Source organism: Colletotrichum siamense (assembly GCF_013390195.1).
Source record: "Colletotrichum siamense strain Cg363 chromosome Unknown KSG_Cg363_contig02, whole genome shotgun sequence".
Taxonomy (NCBI): Eukaryota; Fungi; Ascomycota; class Sordariomycetes; order Glomerellales; family Glomerellaceae; genus Colletotrichum; species Colletotrichum siamense.
Window position 1 is genome coordinate 1,077,894 of NW_023501015.1, and position 18,869 is coordinate 1,096,762.

The 18,869-nt window shown below is 56.6% G+C and overlaps 6 protein-coding genes across 6 annotated transcripts; 1 reads left to right on the forward strand and 5 right to left on the reverse strand.

Moving 5' to 3' along the window:
- Nucleotides 1-179: 179 nt before the first annotated feature.
- CGCS363_v002291 (S-methyl-5'-thioadenosine phosphorylase) lies at nt 180-1,276 on the reverse strand (the record flags this gene model as incomplete). The annotated part of the gene is made up of 3 exons (XM_036634140.1): nt 180-580; nt 652-1,143; nt 1,249-1,276. The coding sequence occupies 3 exons, from the start codon at nt 1,274-1,276 to the stop codon at nt 180-182; spliced, it is 921 nt and encodes a 306-aa protein (XP_036499668.1).
- Nucleotides 1,277-1,807: 531 nt separating this feature from the next.
- CGCS363_v002292 (Tyrosine--tRNA ligase) lies at nt 1,808-3,265 on the reverse strand (the record flags this gene model as incomplete). Its single annotated transcript, XM_036634141.1, has 6 exons — nt 1,808-2,065; nt 2,119-2,357; nt 2,411-2,542; nt 2,593-2,674; nt 2,725-3,074; nt 3,142-3,265. The coding sequence occupies 6 exons, from the start codon at nt 3,263-3,265 to the stop codon at nt 1,808-1,810; spliced, it is 1,185 nt and encodes a 394-aa protein (XP_036499671.1).
- A 905-nt stretch (nt 3,266-4,170) lies between these two features.
- Nucleotides 4,171-6,984, forward strand: CGCS363_v002293 (uncharacterized protein; the record flags this gene model as incomplete). Its single annotated transcript, XM_036634142.1, has 2 exons — nt 4,171-4,385; nt 4,443-6,984. 2 exons carry the CDS (start codon nt 4,171-4,173, stop codon nt 6,982-6,984), a joined length of 2,757 nt encoding a protein of 918 aa, XP_036499670.1.
- Nucleotides 6,985-7,386: 402 nt separating this feature from the next.
- Nucleotides 7,387-8,239, reverse strand: CGCS363_v002294 (uncharacterized protein; the record flags this gene model as incomplete). Its single annotated transcript, XM_036634143.1, has 2 exons — nt 7,387-7,987; nt 8,124-8,239. The coding sequence occupies 2 exons, from the start codon at nt 8,237-8,239 to the stop codon at nt 7,387-7,389; spliced, it is 717 nt and encodes a 238-aa protein (XP_036499673.1).
- Nucleotides 8,240-9,655: 1,416 nt separating this feature from the next.
- On the reverse strand, nt 9,656-11,242 carry slm1 (Cytoskeletal signaling protein slm1; the record flags this gene model as incomplete). The annotated part of the gene is made up of 2 exons (XM_036634144.1): nt 9,656-11,032; nt 11,150-11,242. The coding sequence occupies 2 exons, from the start codon at nt 11,240-11,242 to the stop codon at nt 9,656-9,658; spliced, it is 1,470 nt and encodes a 489-aa protein (XP_036499672.1).
- A 2,539-nt stretch (nt 11,243-13,781) lies between these two features.
- creD-0 (putative HECT-type ubiquitin ligase-interacting protein creD) lies at nt 13,782-15,862 on the reverse strand (the record flags this gene model as incomplete). The annotated part of the gene is made up of 4 exons (XM_036634145.1): nt 13,782-14,651; nt 14,705-15,467; nt 15,538-15,681; nt 15,798-15,862. 4 exons carry the CDS (start codon nt 15,860-15,862, stop codon nt 13,782-13,784), a joined length of 1,842 nt encoding a protein of 613 aa, XP_036499675.1.
- Between the last annotated feature and the right edge of the window lie 3,007 nt (nt 15,863-18,869).

Genomic DNA, 18,869 nt, shown 5'->3' on the forward strand with positions numbered 1-18,869 from the left:
AAATTGTTCTATTCCTGATCTATCTTTCTTCCCGGCCAGTTGATGCCCCGGGAGAAGTCTATGCTTATAAAGCGTCCATATGATATAAGTCCACGCTCATTTTGGCCAACCCATATTAACACCATGTACTGAAATTCCATCATCAAACTACAAAACAAACCCAGCCAGCAAGGGCAACTTTAGTTCCAGAAGCCGGGGAAGAGGAACTCGACGTTCTTCATGGCCTCGGGGTTGCGGCCCTCGGGCTTGGTCATGAACTTGACGGCGCCCTGGGACGCGCCCTCCCAGTGCTTGGCCAGGACCATCTCGCTGTGCTCCTGCTTGGCCAGCTCGTCGAGGACGCCGCCGACGAGGCGCTTGGCGTTCTCGCCGTTGGCGGCCATGTACTTCATGACCATGGCGACGTCGACGTCCTCGAACGAGTGCCAGCAGTCGTAGTCGGTGGCCATGCAGATCATCTGGTAGGCCATCTCGGCCTCGCGCGCGAGCTTGGCCTCGGGGAGGGCGGACATGTTGATGACGCTGCCGCCCCAGGAGCGGTACATGTGAGACTCGGCGCGGGTCGAGAACTGGGGGCCCTCTGTGTGATGTGTATGTCAGCAAGACCCAAACTTCTGCATTTCGTACGCATGAAGGGAAAGCACTGCTTACCCATGCAGATGATGGTTCCCTTGTCGTGGAGCACGACGCCGTCGCCCTGCATATGCGCGGCGCACTTCTTGACGACCTCAGCCAGGCCCTTGTCGAAGGGGTCCGCGAAGCCGACGTGGCCGACGACGCCGCCCTCGAAGAAGGTGAAGGGGCGGATGCCCTTGGTGCGGTCGATGACCTGGTCCGGGACGACGAAGTCCATGGGCTTGATCTCCTCCTGCAGGGAGCCGACGGCGGAGAAGGCGATGACGCAGCGGACGCCGATGGAGCGCAGGGCGGCGATGTTGGCGCGGGCGGGCACCTCGTGCGGCGCGAACTGGTGGTGCAGGCCGTGGCGGGCGAGGAAGGCGATGGGCACGCCGGCGTGCTCGAGGATCATGATCGGGGAGGACGGCTGGCCCCACGGCGTCGTCGGGTTCAGGGCGGCGACGGGCGTGTAGCCCTCGAGCTTGCCGAGGCCGGTGCCGCCGATGACGGCGATGTGGACGGGGCCTGGTATGAGGCAATGTTAGCATTGTGTTCTCAGTCGCGCGCGCGCGCGCATTCGCGGGTAGGAGCTTGAGGGAGGGAGAAAAGCATGTCGATGAGCTTGCTTACGGTCGAAGGTAGTAGGAAGGTCGGCCATTGTGTCTAAGGTATTGATTTTCGCGGGGGAAGGGGTATCACGATTCTAAGATGACAGATTCAAAGACAAAACAGACGACAGCTTCGAGCTCAACCGGATATAGAATTGTGACGACCTGGGTGGATGGTAAGAATACCGAACCTTTTTTTCAAGGACCCCGCCGAATTTTACCCCGCCATCCCACGCACTTCTTCAGTGCCCCGCCATTGCGACCTCCCGGGCGTCCCGCATTTTCATGGTCAGCATAATGTCCCCGCCTGGATGGCCAATCTTCTGAGCACGTGTTGAAGATCATGCCTGGGGCACATGCATTTCTAGAAACGAGTTATCTTGAATCGAGAGGCCTGTGGTGTTAGCACTAATATTGAGCTTCTGGACAGGTTCTGGACAGGGGTTGAGGGGTTCTCATATGCTCTTTTCATCTGAGGTATCTAGCTCTCTAGACTTTTTTGCTGGTCTTCATCCGAACTCCAACCCTAGTACATACAGACAAAATTCATTTCTATGCAAAGCAAACCGGGGCGTCGTCATTTATTTGCTCTCCTCAGCTGGGCGCACAGGCAATTCCGTCTCCTTGGCCGCGCCATCCTCCTTCTTGGCTCCGCCGGGGTAGCGAGAGCCCTTGTCCTTGGGCTGCTTCTTCTTCTTCTTCTTTTCATCCTCAACCGGCGGGTAGGCCTTGACTGTGACTTCCTGCCACTCCTGGGAGGCCTGGAAGGAAGCTTGGATGGGTGCCAAGAGCGCGTTGAGAGCCTTTGTGACGGCCGGCTTCAGCAGCTGGGGCGTCAACTGCAGGGTGTTAGCATACAGTCAAAATCCGCTTTGATACGTCCTATGCTTACCACATCGTTCTTGTAGTCCTCGTGCATGGCAGCAATGTCGGTGTAAACCAGAGGCTCGAGGCCGTCACGCTCACGCTCGACGGTGAACTCCTTCTTGCCCTTCAGGGCGGCTGCGGGGAGCAGCACGTACTCGACAAAAGACAAAACACCGTTGCCCTCGGCGACCTTGGGCACACACTCGGCCTTGCGGAGCTTCTTCTGGACGACTTCAGGGGCATCGAGAAGGTCGATCTTGCTGTCTAAGGGGCCGTGTCAGTATGTGCATACGCCGGCAATCACTCATCAAACTTACCAGGGTCGCTTGCGCTCATCTTGCCGCCGTTGAGACCCGGAACCATGGGGTTCAGCAAATGCGCGCGGACCTTGTAACCAATCTTGGGCAGCCATTCCGTTGCCGCCGCGAACAGCTTCCTCTGATCCATGCCTACAGAAGTCAGTCGAGGGTGGTGAGAGACAAGTCAAGGGGTCCAATACCTCCAAATTGCGCATCAACGCCCAGGTGCTGCTCGTCGCAGACCTGGAGGACAGGGTAGAGCAGACCACTCATGGGGGCGTTCTACCGGCGTGTTAGCCCAATGCCCGGCACGATGGAACGGGTGCTCTCACGTCTGACTGCTTGACAACCTCCGCACCAGCCTTCTTCGCATCTCTTTCGCTGATGAGCGAGCTCATCTTGTAGATATCCATAATGTACTCGGGGCTCTTCTGGTAGGAGCTGCCCAGAACAAAGTTGAGCTTCTCGGTGGAGACGCCAACGGCCTGAAGGATGTTCGTGATGGCGAACTTGTAGAACTTGGCGCGCTGCTCGACGAGCTCAATCGGGGCCTTGAGGTTGTCGAGGAAGCCGTGGATATCGGCGAGGAGGACCGTCATCTCGCAGCCGGCAGCGAGGAATTGCGCCAGCTTGATGGCCGGGACGAAGTAACCGCAGTGCGGTCTGCCGGTTGTCGCAGTACCTGCAGCGCATTCGGTCAGCCAATGCATGACAGCATAGCTGGAAGAAAAGAGTTCAAGTATGCTTACCCCAGTAGATCTTGGGGTTGCGTCCCTCGGCCAGAATCTTCTCAATGATCTCGGGGTTCATGACCTCAGCCAGGTTCTCCTGGATGAGGGCGAACCTCTCCTGGGCCGTTGCGCCTTCCGCCATGTTGAAGTCGGTATGAAATTCGTAAACGTCGTAAACGGGGGTCGAGGGGAGTTGCGGCGGAATTCGACGAGACGCAAGAAGCGAGATCGTGGCAGGATCGGTAGGTCGAGATCTGACGGTCGAGGACTTACGGATTTATCTTGTCGGGTGAGTCAAGCCGTGACTCGTCGCACAAGTGGCCCGTTGGACGGCAGGACACTGCAGCAAAATTACCCCGCCGAGGGGAGGTCGTCGGAGCCCACGACGGACACGGCCGATAGAGGGGTCTACAGGGGCAGAAGCCCCACGATTGGGCGATTTCAGGGGGCCCAGCGCTCCAAAATTTCACAGGGCTCTCAACCCAGAAGAGCAGTCGCATCCGGGCGTACAGGCTCGCATTCTTCGCACAGGACTCAGAAGGTTGAAATGTAGCATGGATTAAGATAAAGTTGGTCCCTCATGAAGAATTTGGGATTTATGATACAGAATATCAATAACTCAGTCCAAGGCTCAAGTTGAACTTGGGCAAATGTCTCCCCGTTGTTAGAACCTTCCGCTGGTTCAGCAGAGCCCTCGATCCGGCAGTTGGTCTGTGTGTATCTGCTTACCAATTTTGAGTGCAAAGATACTTGGGCGGAAATTTTCCTCGTTGGTGACCTGCCCCGTCTGTCATCCTCGAGCCGCCACCCTGTCCGACGTATCTTGATTTTACATGAGAACTGTGACTTGATGCAAAAGTTTCCTCCGCCGCCTTCATCTCACTTCCAGCGTAATTACTAATCGAAGGTTGTTGGAATTCACTCTGGCGGTGCCCTTGCCATGTTCACCAAGTCTCGCACGCTACCCCATCTTTTAGTCTGAAAAGTGATTGCCAAACTCACTTCCTTACTACCACGGAGCACACACCATCTCACGACACAGCAGCCATGACGGTAGACACAGCACCGTCGCTGCCGGTGGACCTGGAACTTGACGATGGCACGCCCGGCTCTGAGTCCATCGAGGAGCGCTGCTTCTCAGCCGCCCTCATCTGCCTCGAAGGCCACTACACCATACCGCCCATGGGCCCCCAGACCGCAGCCAGGGTCTCATCCATGATAGCAAAGACCCTTGAGAAGACACACACATTCAAGCATGTGAGGTAGCTTGCTTCAGTTCTGCGTCCTGGGAACCCTGAGACATATCTGACAAGAACCAGGGAAACGTTGTCACGAAACGTCGAGATTTGGATATGGTTGACAAAGATTTTCGGCGCCGCCATCCCCAGCCTCACCACACGCTCAGTAGGCCCGCTGTCAAGTCTCAACGACCCCGAGAAGGGCGTCACCCCGCAGGAGAGCACGGCTCTCATCGTCAAGAACCACCACAGCCTCAAGGATGACCTCTCCATTCTCAACAAGCTCATGCACATCGCGAGGAACCTGCTGGTGACGTCGGAGCCCGAGGTCCCGCAGGACATTTGCGCCGCTGTCCACTTTGACCAAATGGTGTACCAGACCATCATTCTCTGTGTTAACGTCACGAGCAAGGGCTACGACGGCGAGATTCTGGACGAGACATCACGCGCAAAGTTGAATGAGATTACGGACATGTACAAGAAGCTGCTGGTCACCTCTCTCCAGCAAGCACACAACTGGACGGCCAAGAACGACCGGAACAAAATGTCCTTTTGGTACGACGTTCTCTTTGACGAGGACGCCCAGCTGGATGACCCTCAGGACGGTCTCGGCGACGGCTCTGGATTCCGTGTCGACGTCGCAAAGACGGAGATCCAGCACTGGCTTGAGCGCAACTCCAGAATGTGCGACACAGCCCGCAAGCTCCTCACAGACTACTCCCAGAACAAGTCTCACAAGCCGCCCGGCGTCCTGGCTCCCATCGCCCCCCTGGCCTGGAACTGGTTTCCAGAAGGCCAGGTCAAGGTTCGCGCTGACAACTACAAGGAGGGCGAGCGCGTGACGCCGACGTGGGACCCTGAAATCCAAGACAAGTTCGAGCAGGACCGCCTGTATTGCCGAGTCTCGAGGGAAATCGACACATGGTGGTTGCGCGCCCGAGACGCAAATTACGAGGGCTGGCAGGTCGCCATGCCTTCCGTCGACTTTGCAAAGCAGCGGACAGAGCACTGCAAGAGCAACCTCATCAACCGCTACACACCCATGCCCGTCATGCGCTCGGGTGAGGAGGCAGAGGTTGTCGAGGTCGAGGAGTCGGAAGACCTCCCGGAAGGCTCGCCAGAGGAGTATGCCGAGGACTACCACCACGTGGAAAACCTGGACGACATGATGGACGACGACGACATCGACGACGACGAGTCCTACGGCGAAGGACCCTTGACCGGCCTCCTCACGGAGATCCCCAACATCCTCGACCCCAAGCAGATCGAGGCCCTCCACATGATTGTCAAATCCTGCATCCTCGACTCCGCCGGCACGGGCCTCACCCACGCCGGCGAGAACCTCCAAAAGACGCGCTGCCGCATGTTCCTCGCCCTCGACTGCGGCAAGTCTCTCCTCCGCGAGATGCTCGTCTTCATCGCCGTCTGGGAGAAGGACGAACAGTCCCTCATCTTCCAAATCACCTCCCAGCTCATCGAGGCCCTGCACCACTCCGCGCTCGTCCCCTACGCATGGAACTCCCTCCGCATCCCCAAGGACATCATCTCTCCGGCGCAGACCGTCCTCCTCCGCCTCGTCAACCACATCTTCCGCTCCCGCATCAGCAACCCGCCCCAGGACAAGAAGGACCAGGACCGCGACGTCAAGCTCGTCATGTTCTTCTTCAGCTTCTTCCGCTCCCGCATCGTCCCCGAGTGCGTCGCCCTCATGCACCTCCAGGCCCAGATCCGCGAGGAGAACGTCGACCCGGCCGAGTTCCCCGTCGACACCTGGGACATGGAGCGCGCCAAGGACGGCCTCGCCCAGTACCTCGACTTCCTGACCACCGCCTCCGAGATCGCCGAGTCCCGCAAGAAGCTCATCGAGTGGGAGGCCGTCTACGACCTCATCACCCTCCTCAACGGCCTCGAGGCGGGCGTCCCCAAGAAGCCCCTCGTCGACGCCGTCCCCAGCCGCAACCGCCCTCCTCCCGCAACCACTCCCCCAGACCAACAACAGCAAAACAGCGCCGGCTCCACCCCGATCGTCGAGCGCCCCTACTCCACAAACGAGAGCCTCCCCCCTTCCCCGCCGCCGCCGTCCCTCTCCGACCCGGCGCACAAGTACCCCTGGTCCGGCATCAAGGGCCAGATCTTCACCATCCTCGCCACCCTCCTGCAGCCCCCGCCCGGCCAGTCCTCGCCGGGCAACCCGGAGGTGCAGAACCAGATGGTCAATCACAACGGCATCGTGCCCCTCCTGAACTGCTGCGCCTACGACGACCACAACCCCTTCGCCAAGGAGCGCGTCACCATCTGCCTCAAGTGGCTCCTCGACGGCTGCGAGGCCGCCAACAACTTCTTCCGCGAGCTCGTCAACCTCGCCCCCGCGCCCTCCCTGCGGCCCCCGCCCGGCGGCACCACCACCTCCACCATCCGCGTGGACGGCATCGCGGGCGAGGTCAAGGTGCAGGTCCGCTCCAACTCTGCGCCGGCGGCTGGTGACGGCGGTGGGTCCGAAGGCGGCGACGGCAAGAAGCACGTCCACGATCCCTACGGCTTGGTGGACAGCGCGGCGAGGCTGAATCTCTCAAACAAGAGGCCGGAGACGAACGAGCCTTTCAATGACGACGACTTTATGTAAATAGGTTCCGGTTCTTCAAGGGCATATCGCGATGGGTGCATTGCTGGCGTTACAAAGGCTGGGGAAAATTGCAATTTTGATTCTGTTTATAAAGGGGTGTAGTAGGTGTGTTCTAAACGAGCGAACATCAACACCTGGCTAAAACAAACATATCCAACCCAAATTTCCTTTTTGTTAAAAGAAAGAATGAAAGGAGTCAGGTGCCATTGTGTGTCCTGTGATCCAGCAAGCCTCCTGTTCCTTGTTTCCTCCTGTGCCCATTGAAGCAAAGTGAACGCTGGTTGCACAACATGGAAAGCTGACACGCGAACCCAAACAGACTGGGAAATAAACAATTTTACACATCAAGTCCCCCAGCCAGCAGGGCCGACTGACACTGACAATGATAACCCCAACCAGGCTTCACCTGCGAAAGCCGCAGCGTGCGCCAGACTGGTACGGATATGGGTTGTACCGGTACTCAGGGGCGATCCTGGCGTTCTGCTGGACCGGCTGCTCCCCCGGCCGGAGGACGACAGAGTACGAGGACTGTGGATGGACGGGGTGAGGCGAGTGCATCTCCGCGCCGTGGCCCGTCTGCTGCGCGGTCTGCCTCAAGATGTCGTCAAAGTCGAGGTGCGACGGGCCGGGGGAAGCCCCCGTCTGCTGGTGGCTCGGGCCCATGGGCGAAGCGGCGGAGACCTGTCCCCACGTCCTCTCGGGCTGGTGATGCTCCCAGGAAGGCAGCTGCGAGCTGTGGTGGGCTTGTTGGTACATGGAGATGCCGGCAGAGACCTGGGGGCTGTAGTAGGACGACTCGTGGTCGAGCTCCGGGCTCATGCTGGCGAGACTGTGGGACGGGCTGTTGGGGCCGCCGCCGTCGTCTGGCGAGCCGAGGCCGATGAGGGTCGGGCTTGCTTCCATCTGGATCCCGCTCTGCTGGGACAGGCGGCGGACGTTGCGTTTCTTGCAGTTGTATTTGCCCAGTTGCCACTTATCGAACTGCTGGCGGTACGACCTAGTTCTGAGCAAACGGTTAGTTGGTCCCTTTCTCTGGCCCCCAACTTTTGCTGCTGTTTTTGCACTTGTATGAGACCATCGGGGGAGTTGTGCCCACTTGGTTGTGGGAAATATAACTAACAGGAGGGGAATTAACTTACGATGCCTTGAAGCTATGCTCCCTCTGCATGATATCCTTGACTTCCTCCAGAGTCCGGGACTCCGTGATGTAGAGCCTCGTGATGGTGTCACGGTACTCCTTCCAGGCTTTCGTCATGATTGCGCCGGCCGAGCAGGAACTCTACGAGTTGACGATTGGTTCATTGAAAAGAAACCATGGATAGGGGCATAGATACCGAAAGAGGAATCGAGTGACGCTAGCTACGGTGACATTTGATGGATTGTAAGATGTTTGGCTGGGAAACTCAGGGATTAGGAAACAGCTTGTTCAGCACTATGTATATGATATTCAAATCAGGCTGTAGCAGGTGTGCTTGTTGGCTTATCCATCACTGCCCATCACTGCCCATCACTGCGATCTTAGCCCGTTCAGAGGCTGTAAAGTTGGGGCTGACGACGGTAATTCCTCATCAACGTATCTGCCTTAAAGCCTCTCGCGTAATAACATCTCTTTCGCTCATGCTGCAAAACAAAACAAATGCATGGGTAGGGATGATTCTTCAATCGTCTAAAGAGCACAATTGCGCGGGAACCATGACGGAACGGTGCGAGCAAATCTGCCTTTCTCACTCTCGGCAGCCTTGACTCTCGTTCAAGGGATCAGAAGGCTGCGCGGAAGGTGGTGTGGACGCAGCACACCATTCATGACCTACCCCCTCACCTAACCCCTCACCGAGAAATCTGCAAGGCATTGCAGGTCAACCAAGGTGTGGCAGTCGGTCGTTGGAGACTTTTCCTTGAGTGCTTCAATGTGCACCTGCGCGGGTGTTGAAATTCTGGTTCCCTTCGTCATCACCGAATCGCGATTAGAACCGTGCTTCCTCCTGAGTTGACTCATAATATTGCCTCTTCTTCGAACAGAATATGTCGCAGTTCCTCCTGTTCTTCGTTAGCCAAATCGGGATTCCACTCCGGTAGGGTCGAGCAAAAAGACCGGGCGGCTTTGCACTTATACCCATGCCGTGAGGCTTCCCAACAGATTGTGGATGGCCACGTGAATCGCCTGCAGGTTTCAGCGCCGTGTCTCGGCGTCGCTAATCGCTAGGCAGACAGTCGATGATGTGAATGTCTGGACGTCAGATATCTGTATCCGACTCGTACAGCGATCTTTTCACTCGCGCTTAGATCCTGTATTCTGTACGGAGGAAGCGAGGGAAAAATGGGGGAAGGCTCAAATAATAATTCTGTTTCATTAAAAGCTATTCATTGCCATAAACAAGTGGTATCCTCCAAAACGCATGCGCCAAGGTGGCAGCAACGAAAGCATGCTGGCATAAGGCTGTGTGTAGCTTGAAGGGGGTGGCCAATCAGCCGAACACTACTGCGCGACTGCGGCGAAGTACGCCTCGTCACGAGGCTCAATGTGTAAGGCAACCGGGGACGGAACCCTCTCAACATAACACCGCCTCGCTTTTAAGATAGGGCGGAATATGGCGGGCTTCTGTCGAAATCTGGGGCTGACGGGGTGTGCGTGGGGGAGCGACGAGAAGAAAGATGGTGGCCACCGAATCCCTTAAGCCTTCTTTTCCTCGACAGGAGGCGTCTTGGTCGCAGGGATGGCGGCGCCCGAGGAAGGACCGTCAACCGGACTCAAGATTTCTGGGCTGGCGGTAGGATCGGCCCCAGTGACCCCGGCCTCTTGGCCTTGGTGAGCGCTAGACTGAGTGTTGACTGTGGGAGACACTGCAGCGAACTTCTCATCAGAGGCCATAGCCGGCGAGGTGGGGACCGAGTCCGGAGCAGCAGGGCCAGTAGCTCCCGCAACATTCTTGATAATCTCAAACCACTTCTCGGCATCCGCAGGGGTGTGCGCCTTAAAGGCCAGTTCTGCACTGCCTGTGAGCTTGGCACTCATTGAGCCGCTCTTATCCTTGCCCTTAACGTTGAACTTGTCACCGTTGGGTTGGCCAATCACAGCGTCCGGGAGGTAGATGGACAGATCTGGCTTGGGGTCCGCGCGGGTGTTGTCAGAGTCCTTGAACTCGTGCAAGAACTTGGCCGGGGTTACGACGTAGTAGCCGGTAGAGTAACCCCAAGACAACTTGTTACGCGACTTGCGCTCGAGAGAACCCTCGATGAGGGGCTTGACACCCGAGTGGTCCATGTTGGGGAACGTGACAGACTCGACGGATCGCGGAGCATCGTTGGGGTTGACCAGACGCTCGCCGCTACGGGTGACGAAACCCTTCCACTCCAGATCGGGAGGAACTCGCTGGACCGCGCCGAGCATGTCAGAGTACAAGGCACGAGTCTTCTCGGCCTGGCCTCCAGTCAATTGCACAAAGGCCTCCATGCTCTGCTGAATAACCTCGATAACGTGAGCCTCGAAGGCCTCGAAGTTGTTCTGGACAGCAATAAGGTCGTTGCGGTTGTTGTTCTCCTCCAAAACTTGCTTGTGGAGTCTGTGCAAGACACCCCGGTGGACGACGTAGGGGTCATCTGAACCGTGCATCTTGCCGCCGGCCGACTCGAAAGCAGCGGTTTGTTGACCAAGGAGCTCAATGTGCTTCTGGGTGGTGTTGCGAGCCTTCTCGACCTCTTTGGCACTCTTCTGGGCACCGTGAGCGAGTTCCTTGCCCTTGTGCTTGATCTCCTTGTGGAGACGCTCAAGAACCGGCAGAACAGATCCCTTGATGCTCTTTTCCGTCTCGAGGTTGGTGTTGATTATAGCCTGGGTGTTGGAGCGCATGTTCTCGAAGTAGCCCGCAATGCCGCCGAGACTCTGGTCAAAGTGATGACCCTCCTTTAGGGGATGAGAGATGACCTTAAGCGCTCTCTCATACTCCTTCGACTGAGCCTTGTGGATCTTTTCGACGGCCTCCATGTAGTCCTCTAGATATCCAACGGCGTGCTTCCAAGCCTGGAGTCGCTCGGCGAGGAGGCCAGCGGTCTACGCGCAAAGTGTAAGCTCGTGCTAAAGAGGGATGGCAACACCTAAAAGGGAAATCGACAAGACGACTGTAGATTTCGGCTGACATCCAATGACGGGCCAAGCAGTTCAACTTACGCTGGTAGGGTCGACTTCAGGGACCGCATCGTCGGTGGTCGAGGTGGTCTTCACGGTCGCCGACCTCGTCGGCAGCGCCTTGGTGTCCGCCATAGTTTCGATGTGCAATTGTGAACAGGAATGCGTGGGGTATTCGAGCTGTCAGGTCCGACAGATGGGTATCGCAGTGTAAACAGGGTCGCTCAAGTGCTCCTGGCAAAAGGATTGGCAAGGGAAAAGTGCAGCAAGCAGGGCGGACGAGGTTATATCGCAAAAAGGGCGGCAGTAGTGTAGTGTAGCTGTCCAGACCGTCGTCCCTTGCCCCCCCCTTCACTTTCCCCTTCCCCGCCAGTGACAGCTGGTAATTAAACCGCCCAAGCTCCTGCACGAACACACTCGAATGACGTTCTCCACCGCCGCCGACAACTTTTTTGGCCCTAGCGCCAGTCAAAAGTGGAGTTGTCTGGACCCCCTGTGACGATCACGACTCTTCTCAGGGAACACAAATCCAAGCTTTCTCATTTTGCTGTGCTGTGCTGGGTGCCGGTGCAGCTGAAAGTGACCCCCAACTCGGACGGGCAACATCTGTCGCGCTTGCTTGGGCTGAGAAACTTCCAGCTGTCCAGGGCCTTTCTTTCGCGCTGGCACCATCAGGTGTTCCCCATTGCGACACGCTAGAGTGAAGCCAAGCGGTGATTCCGAGTAGTTATGACGTCAACACAAAGTGAACAGTCCCCTACTTTCCATCACAGATTAGACGATCCTCCCCTATCAGTCTTGCCATGCCATCAGAGATGATAGCGCGGCCGCCGTAGACACGTGTGTCAAATAACAATGTTGTTAAATCGAGGCCGTGGCAATGTCGCACTTGCTGGGGTACCCTTCGTTGGAGGAACAAGCTTTTCAATCTTCCAGAGGCGCGGCATTGAGATGACGGCCGACAGCATTTGGGAGCAGGGTTGCATCCTGGACATCCATCCGGAGGCATTGGACGGAAGTCGACGGGCAGCGACACGAACCGATTGGTCTTATGTCATGGTCCAGACCCTGATGACAGAATATCGTAGAGTTCGGAGTGACTGATTAAGAATATTCGGATGATGGTGTTGGGTCGAAAAGCACAGCCCAAAGACTCTTCTGATGGGTAGCCAATCAGGGGATGGTGGTGTTGGGACGCTATTCACGAGCCCGTGAGGCCTCCACACCAAGGAATAATCGTCTTGGTCTGAGAGACAAGGCCAAATGGATGTCTCTAAGCCACTGACTATCGTCTATATCTTCATGACAGTGTTGCCCAGATGAGGCGGGTAATGGAGGACGATGGTGGATATGGAGACAAAAAGCAAACCAAACAGACCACCCATTCTGACCATGTCTGCGCGGCTATGATTCCTATGCACCTCATTACTTCATTCATGGACGGCATATAATAGAGAAGACGACGATGACAACGGTAACGACCGACGACGTCGAAGACGGCGAGCACGCGTGAAAAGTAGTAGCTCTAGCACAAGAACAGTATTGGGTCCTATTTCCACTTTTATCAAACTCTTAAGCCCCGAGTATCTGTAAGAAATACAGTCCCATGCACACGGGGGAAACAGGCGATATATCACCAGAAACTGCAAAACAGCTAAAGCTTGTGTAACTCTCGGTAACACCTGCAGCAATCACCACCAAAGGGTGTCCATATAGTGAACCGATCAAACCACCCTGTCCCAGATCTAGATCGTGCACACTCCGTCCATATCAGTCACTCCTCCAAAACGAAGCCAACGTAACCAACAGTTCCGGCCCCAGAAAACCTCAAATGACACCCAGCCCGACTCATCAGCGCCAGCCGTATAACCAGAAACCGAAAACACTGTGATTAGCCCTTTTTTGCCGCGCAAATCAAGTAAGCGCTTGCTGAACGGGCTCGAGAGTTTTTAGCCCACTAACACCATGCGCGCGTGCGTTGATCCCCGCGATCCAAACGGTCTGGAATCTCGCATGGCCGCTGCAATCAAATCCGACATCGGCCGGTGGCCCCCGGCGAAGTGGACCCTCTCGCCGTGCCGCATCCTCGGTACTCTAGCGGGGCCCATCCTATTCCGAGCTGGCGTGGCCCGAGGGTCTCGTCTCTCGGCGTTGCGACGACCCGGGTGCGCAAATGACTCATTTCTCCAATGGTGGAAGATCCACAGAACCGGTTTTGAATGATTTGTGTTCACATGTGAAGGAGAGTCTCGCACGCTCACGCCACTTCAGAGACGTTTGATGCAGCACGCTGCCACATGCGTCACACAAGTTGGATACATTCACTTATAGACGTTTGATGAATATAAGTCTCCTTTTGGTAATTCGCATTCGACGTGCCGCGTTCTAAGCGGTGGGTATATCTTACAACCGTTTGAATGTCTTCCCTGTACCGTCCCATTGGTCCCCATATGCCCATTATCCCAATCCGTGTACGTATGTTAAGCAGCCGCAGAGTCCTGGTGCCTCAAGGCGCATATCTAAAACCTGTAAATCTCAAAGTACCGCCTCACTTAGGTCCGGTCTCCTCCAACGCCAGTGCCATGCCGTAAAGTAGTGTCTGCCACCCTCTATAACGTATAATGAAATCAAAGAAGCAAGGTTGAACATCTTGTATCTGTTGCGTTCTGAAGTCTCAGTACACACGCTCACGTCCTTGGAGGAGGTGAAGCCTGCGGTCATCGCCACCCTGGACTGCGTGCAGCAGGGAAGTCATGCTCGCGGGGCGATGCCACGAGCGGTGCGAGCCACCGGGTGTGGTAGGCTCGCTGCCGGTGCCGCCCTCATGCTCGGGAATCATGCTGAGCGGGTCCGCGACGGGTGCCTCACTCGCAGGGGGCGTGTTCGGGGCGCTCATGGCAGAGAAGTAGTCGGGGAGGGCATCGGTGGTGCCTCTGCGAGCAGGTGTCTTGATGGCGGTGGTGTAGCTAGGCACCTTGCTCAAAGTAGCCATGTCGGGGAAGTCGAGGTGCTCAGGGGAGTTGCGGCCTGATGGGCCTGATGAGTGAGAGTTGGAGTGTTCCTCGTTGCTGTTCTGACGAGTAAGTGCCGCAGAGTGCGATTGCGAACTCTGCCCAGTGGGGTTCGACGTCGGGAAAGCAACATCCTCGGTGATGGCGTTCAAAGAGTTGAAAGAGGTATTGCGTTGTGAGGGGTCGAGAGACACGTTGTGGAGGCGTTGTGAGAGTGCTGCGGGGGCGACACCATGGCTATGGCTATTTGACATGGCAAGACCTGCCAGGTTCTCGGAGGAACCAGCGCGAGACTGTGCGTAGAAGGGACTGCTGAAGCCAGACTGGAGAGCGGGGGTCTGGAAGCCGCTCATGTCGACGTCTTCGTACAACTGATCGAGAACGTGTTCTCCGTAACCAGGAGGAGCGATTCGGGTGACTGCGGCTTCGGCGGCGGCTGGTGTTGTGCCGGGGTTCTGGTCGACGAGGACTCCATGCTCATCGAGGGGCATGTTGGGGGAGATGAAGATGGAAACGGGGAGAGTGGCTCGCAGCTGGCGTTTGTTAGCTTCTGTCTGCACCTTGGTTGTAGGTGACAGCAACATACCTCTGAAATGTGACCGTCGGGGTTCTTCAGGGCAACCACAAGCTTGAGCTTGTGTCGCACCTTGATTCCGTTGTGGTTGAGGTCCTGAACACACTGTCGCAGTCTCTTGGGGAGGTTCAACTTCTTCTCCACCATCCAGCCCTCCTGACCAGTATCTTCGATAGTGTCGTGCCAGTGCTCTTCCCTGTCAACCTCAAACTTCCAGTTGGAAACCTCTCTTTCTGTCCTGTGCTCCTTGAAAATGTTGCCAGTAGGTCCTTGCAGCGTGCACTCGCGGATCTCAAGCATCTTGACCGAGATTTCACCCATCTCCAGACCCTTCAGCAACGGAGTGAAGCGCATTTGGAGAGGGACGGAGGCGCCGAAGACAACGGCCTTTTGGGGGATGACGATAGAGTAGTCGACCTTGTTCGGCCAGATGTTTTCGACGCTCATGGCATGGAGGAACTCGAGGGCGGCGGGTTCGAGGGTGCGGATAATGCGCAGAGCCTTGTAGGCGTGCAGATCGTAGGCAAGCTTGCCGCGGGCGACGGTAGCCTTGAGCTTGTAGGTGATGCTCGCTTCGGGGATTCCTTCGACGCTCTCGGCCGTGTTACCGGGCAGTGTGAATTCGAACGGCCACTCATAGTTGCCGGCCGGCAACATGGTGTTCTTGCCACCAGCTCCGCCGACGAACGGAGCCCAGCGGTGTTGGAGCAGGGTAGTGGTCTTATCGACTTTTTGGCTCGAAACGCCAGAAGCGGCGCTCTTGGAGTAATCCCACCTATTGAGGGGGGGCAGGTCAGCTGGCCGATCTGCAAAAAAGTCGAACCGGGAATAAGGGGCACTCATACGATAATCGGAGGGTGCCGGTGAGTCGGAGGTGAACATCTTCGATCTTGAGCGGAGTGGGCAGACACAGTACTACGACGCCCTTGAGAATCTGGCCCGCAGACTCGTCTTCTCCCCCGCGAAAGACAATGAAGTCATTGTCTAGTCTGTGGAGTGGCCAGCGTTAGTTAACGTTGCTCAGTTAGACAGTCGAGAGGGCTCTCGAAGCATGGACGGGAAAAATTGTCCTGGAATTGGAGAGACGTGGGGCAGAAGGGCGTACCTGATCTCAAAGAGGGAAGCGGCATGCTTGCCCGTGACGGTCGAGAATGGGTTGAATGACGGCATCTTCAGATGACATGAACCAAGCAGTATGCCTGGCAAGAGGGAAACGGCCTAAACATCGAGGAAGGGGAGGTCTGGAGGCGGGCTTGTATTTATTGACGGGGAGTCTTTCAGGGTACGAAGATACCATGGGTACATTCGTCAGATCAAAGGTGGGCTTGGTCGCAGGCAAAGCGCAAGCACAAGCACGATTATCAACCGCAAGCTGGGATGGCAGCGAAAAAAATGCGCCGGAGCCTTCATCTCACAAACGGGCAGCCCACCATGGAGGGGTGGACAACCACAACCTGACGAGGTGGGCGTGGGCATGGGCGTGGGATGGCGAAAGGAGGGCGTGGACGTGGGTATCGATGGTGGGGCAGAGGCAGGTCGGGAAGAGATCCATTACCCTTGACGGGAGAGCGAGAGAAGGTCCACGTCCAGTGTTGGAGGGACCGTTCCTTGTTCAGGGACCCTAGAAGGCCGAACCTTGAACGGAGTTGGATAAGGAGGGAAGAATGGGACGAGGCCTGGGCCTGGCATCTGCGCTTGCCTGCGCCTGGTACGGCGAAAGTGCGGACGATGAGGGTCAGCGGCAGACACCGAACAAGGAGGACGGCCCAAAACTGAGCCGGGGGGCCATGGCGAGCAAAGAAACGACAGGAAGTGCAGGGCTGGGTCGACGCGGCAGCAGGTTCGTTGACGGATACGCATTACGGGATAAATCAGTACGTATCGTGCGATGCGTGGCAGACGGAGCGAGATAGGGAACGAAGAAAAGATACGGGTGGTACGTGCGTCACTATTTTTTCTCTTTCTTTCTTTCCACCCCTGGCAGTCAGAGATTGTGGCTTGCGGGAGAGAATCCCGAGTCGTTACCGACTGGTTTACAGCCCCCAACCACCAGCACCAGCACAGTACACAGTCAGCAGCTAGCAATAGCCACAACGGACGGGATCCATTTCGAGCCTTGAAGGAGTCGAGAAGTGAGCGTGGTTGGCGTGCGTGTGCGTGAGAGAGGCGCACCATCTGCCCTGCCCTGGACCGTCTATCATGGATGCCAGTGGGTTTGGCGGCGAATGTGCCCTGTATCCTGTGTATTCTGCACTCCGTATCGCTGCGGGACGGAAGGGAAGTGGGATGTATTTTCAGAGCTCCTTTGCCTCAGTCCTCCGAAAGAGGGAGGGATAGGTAGAGGCGGGCAATGACGATGCCGCCAGCAGGGGTGTGTGGGATGAATCATGGTCAGTCTCTCGGTCAAACAACCTCCTTTTCCCAGGTGTTCGCAACGAGTGAGTTTGCATGCGCGCTGCTTGGCCTCTTGACTGGGTCTTGTGGTTGGCTGTGCGGCTACTGCTGGTGCTGAGTCTGAGTCTAAGTGTAAGCCTGAGTTTGTGTCTCTGCCGTGTCTGACTCTTGTCACAATCAATATCACCACCATCACCACCGCCATCACTAGAGGTTCGACGAGGCGCGGCATCTCTCCGTCCCTCCCTCCATCCGTGTCGGAGACGGTGCGAATGGTGCTGATGGTGCTTAGGGCTGGTGTGGGCTAAAGAAAGCCCGCAGCCACGGCGTGCTCTACCTGAGGGGTGGGCTGCCTTAGCTGTCCGGCTTGGCGGCTCCCTTTGACGATGCGCCATGTAATACAAAATGCCTGCTTTCGTAATTGCGTCTGATACGTCGGTCGTATCTACGATTATCGTGACAACGGATTATCGTCAGATTGGTAGATTTCTGCCTCATTTGGGTGATGGACGGCAACTCGTCAAATTCCCGTTGCTCATGTGGTCACGAAGCATCAGCTAGCCTGTTGACCAAAACAAGAAAATTACCTAAAATGCGACAACCCATGCGTAAGAGAGACAGACAGGGGAAAGAGAGTGACGATGAAGGAAAAAAGCAACTGGAATCGGAACACATGGTTCGAGCGCCTGCAACTGCTCTGCCCTGAGTCTGGCGTCTGGCCTGATTGGAGCTTTTCGGCAACTGCGCCCGGCTGCGATCCTGTGTGGGCGCCTCTTTTCAGCGGCAACCTAATTAACGACTGGGCTGGACTGCAAAGCTGCAAAGCACACGGTGAGAAGTGCAAGTCGCCGATGCATCGCGCCGAGAAAGACATGGAATCTCCGAACAGGAGCGCCCGCTACGAACGAAGCCTAATTAACCCACTGTGCGCTCTCTCGCGCTCTCTGGTGAACTGCGATTGATGGCCGCATTTGCGAGATTCCGCGGTGACTTCATCATCGCTGCAACAGAACCTGGCTATTGGAAAGCAAAGCAAGAGTCAGTATCAACAGCCGAGCTTCAACCTAAAGGACACACACAAAAGAGACGGTCTTGCCGCCTCCCGCCGTTCATCTGACGGATCACGGATAAGGCGGCGGATGGCCGAGGGCTGCCAACCACTGCCACCGCCCATCGCCACTGATTGGCCCCTGCATGAATCGTGCCATGGAAATGGAAGCCAGATGGAAGCTGTGGAGCTGCGCTGCACCGTGAGTGTGTGCTTCCATTGTCTTGGCACCCATCTTTCCTTGCGCGCTTGCTTGGCTTGACCTCCCTCCCGTCCAGAGTTCTGCCCTCCTCCAACTGCCTGGCGGCGCCAAGCTGATTGTCCGCCACAATGCTGTCGCCTCCCGCCTGCCCGCTGCAATATGATTCCAGGTAATGACTGCCTCTCTGCTTGACACCAAGACGCCCGTTCTCGAAGCAAGAAGTTGGTTGGGTGGGTCTGCGTGGGATGTTTTTCCATTCTGCCTCGTCTGCCTGTCCTTGTTCTGTTCCCAATCCAGCAACCCGAGCTTCCTTCCGTACATTACGGATCCGATGTTCGCCCGGCGTCTATTCGTACATCCCGCAGGTAAGGTACGAAGGTAAGCGCAGAGTCCCTTACAGAATCCAGGTCCTGCCCTGCGGTGTGCGGTGGTAGTTGTCTCGCTGACCGTCAGACCGTCTCTCGCCGCCCGATCCCTGCCTCGCCCTTGTTGGTTCGGATATCTCATCGCGGGCAGGTAGCTAAGACAACGGC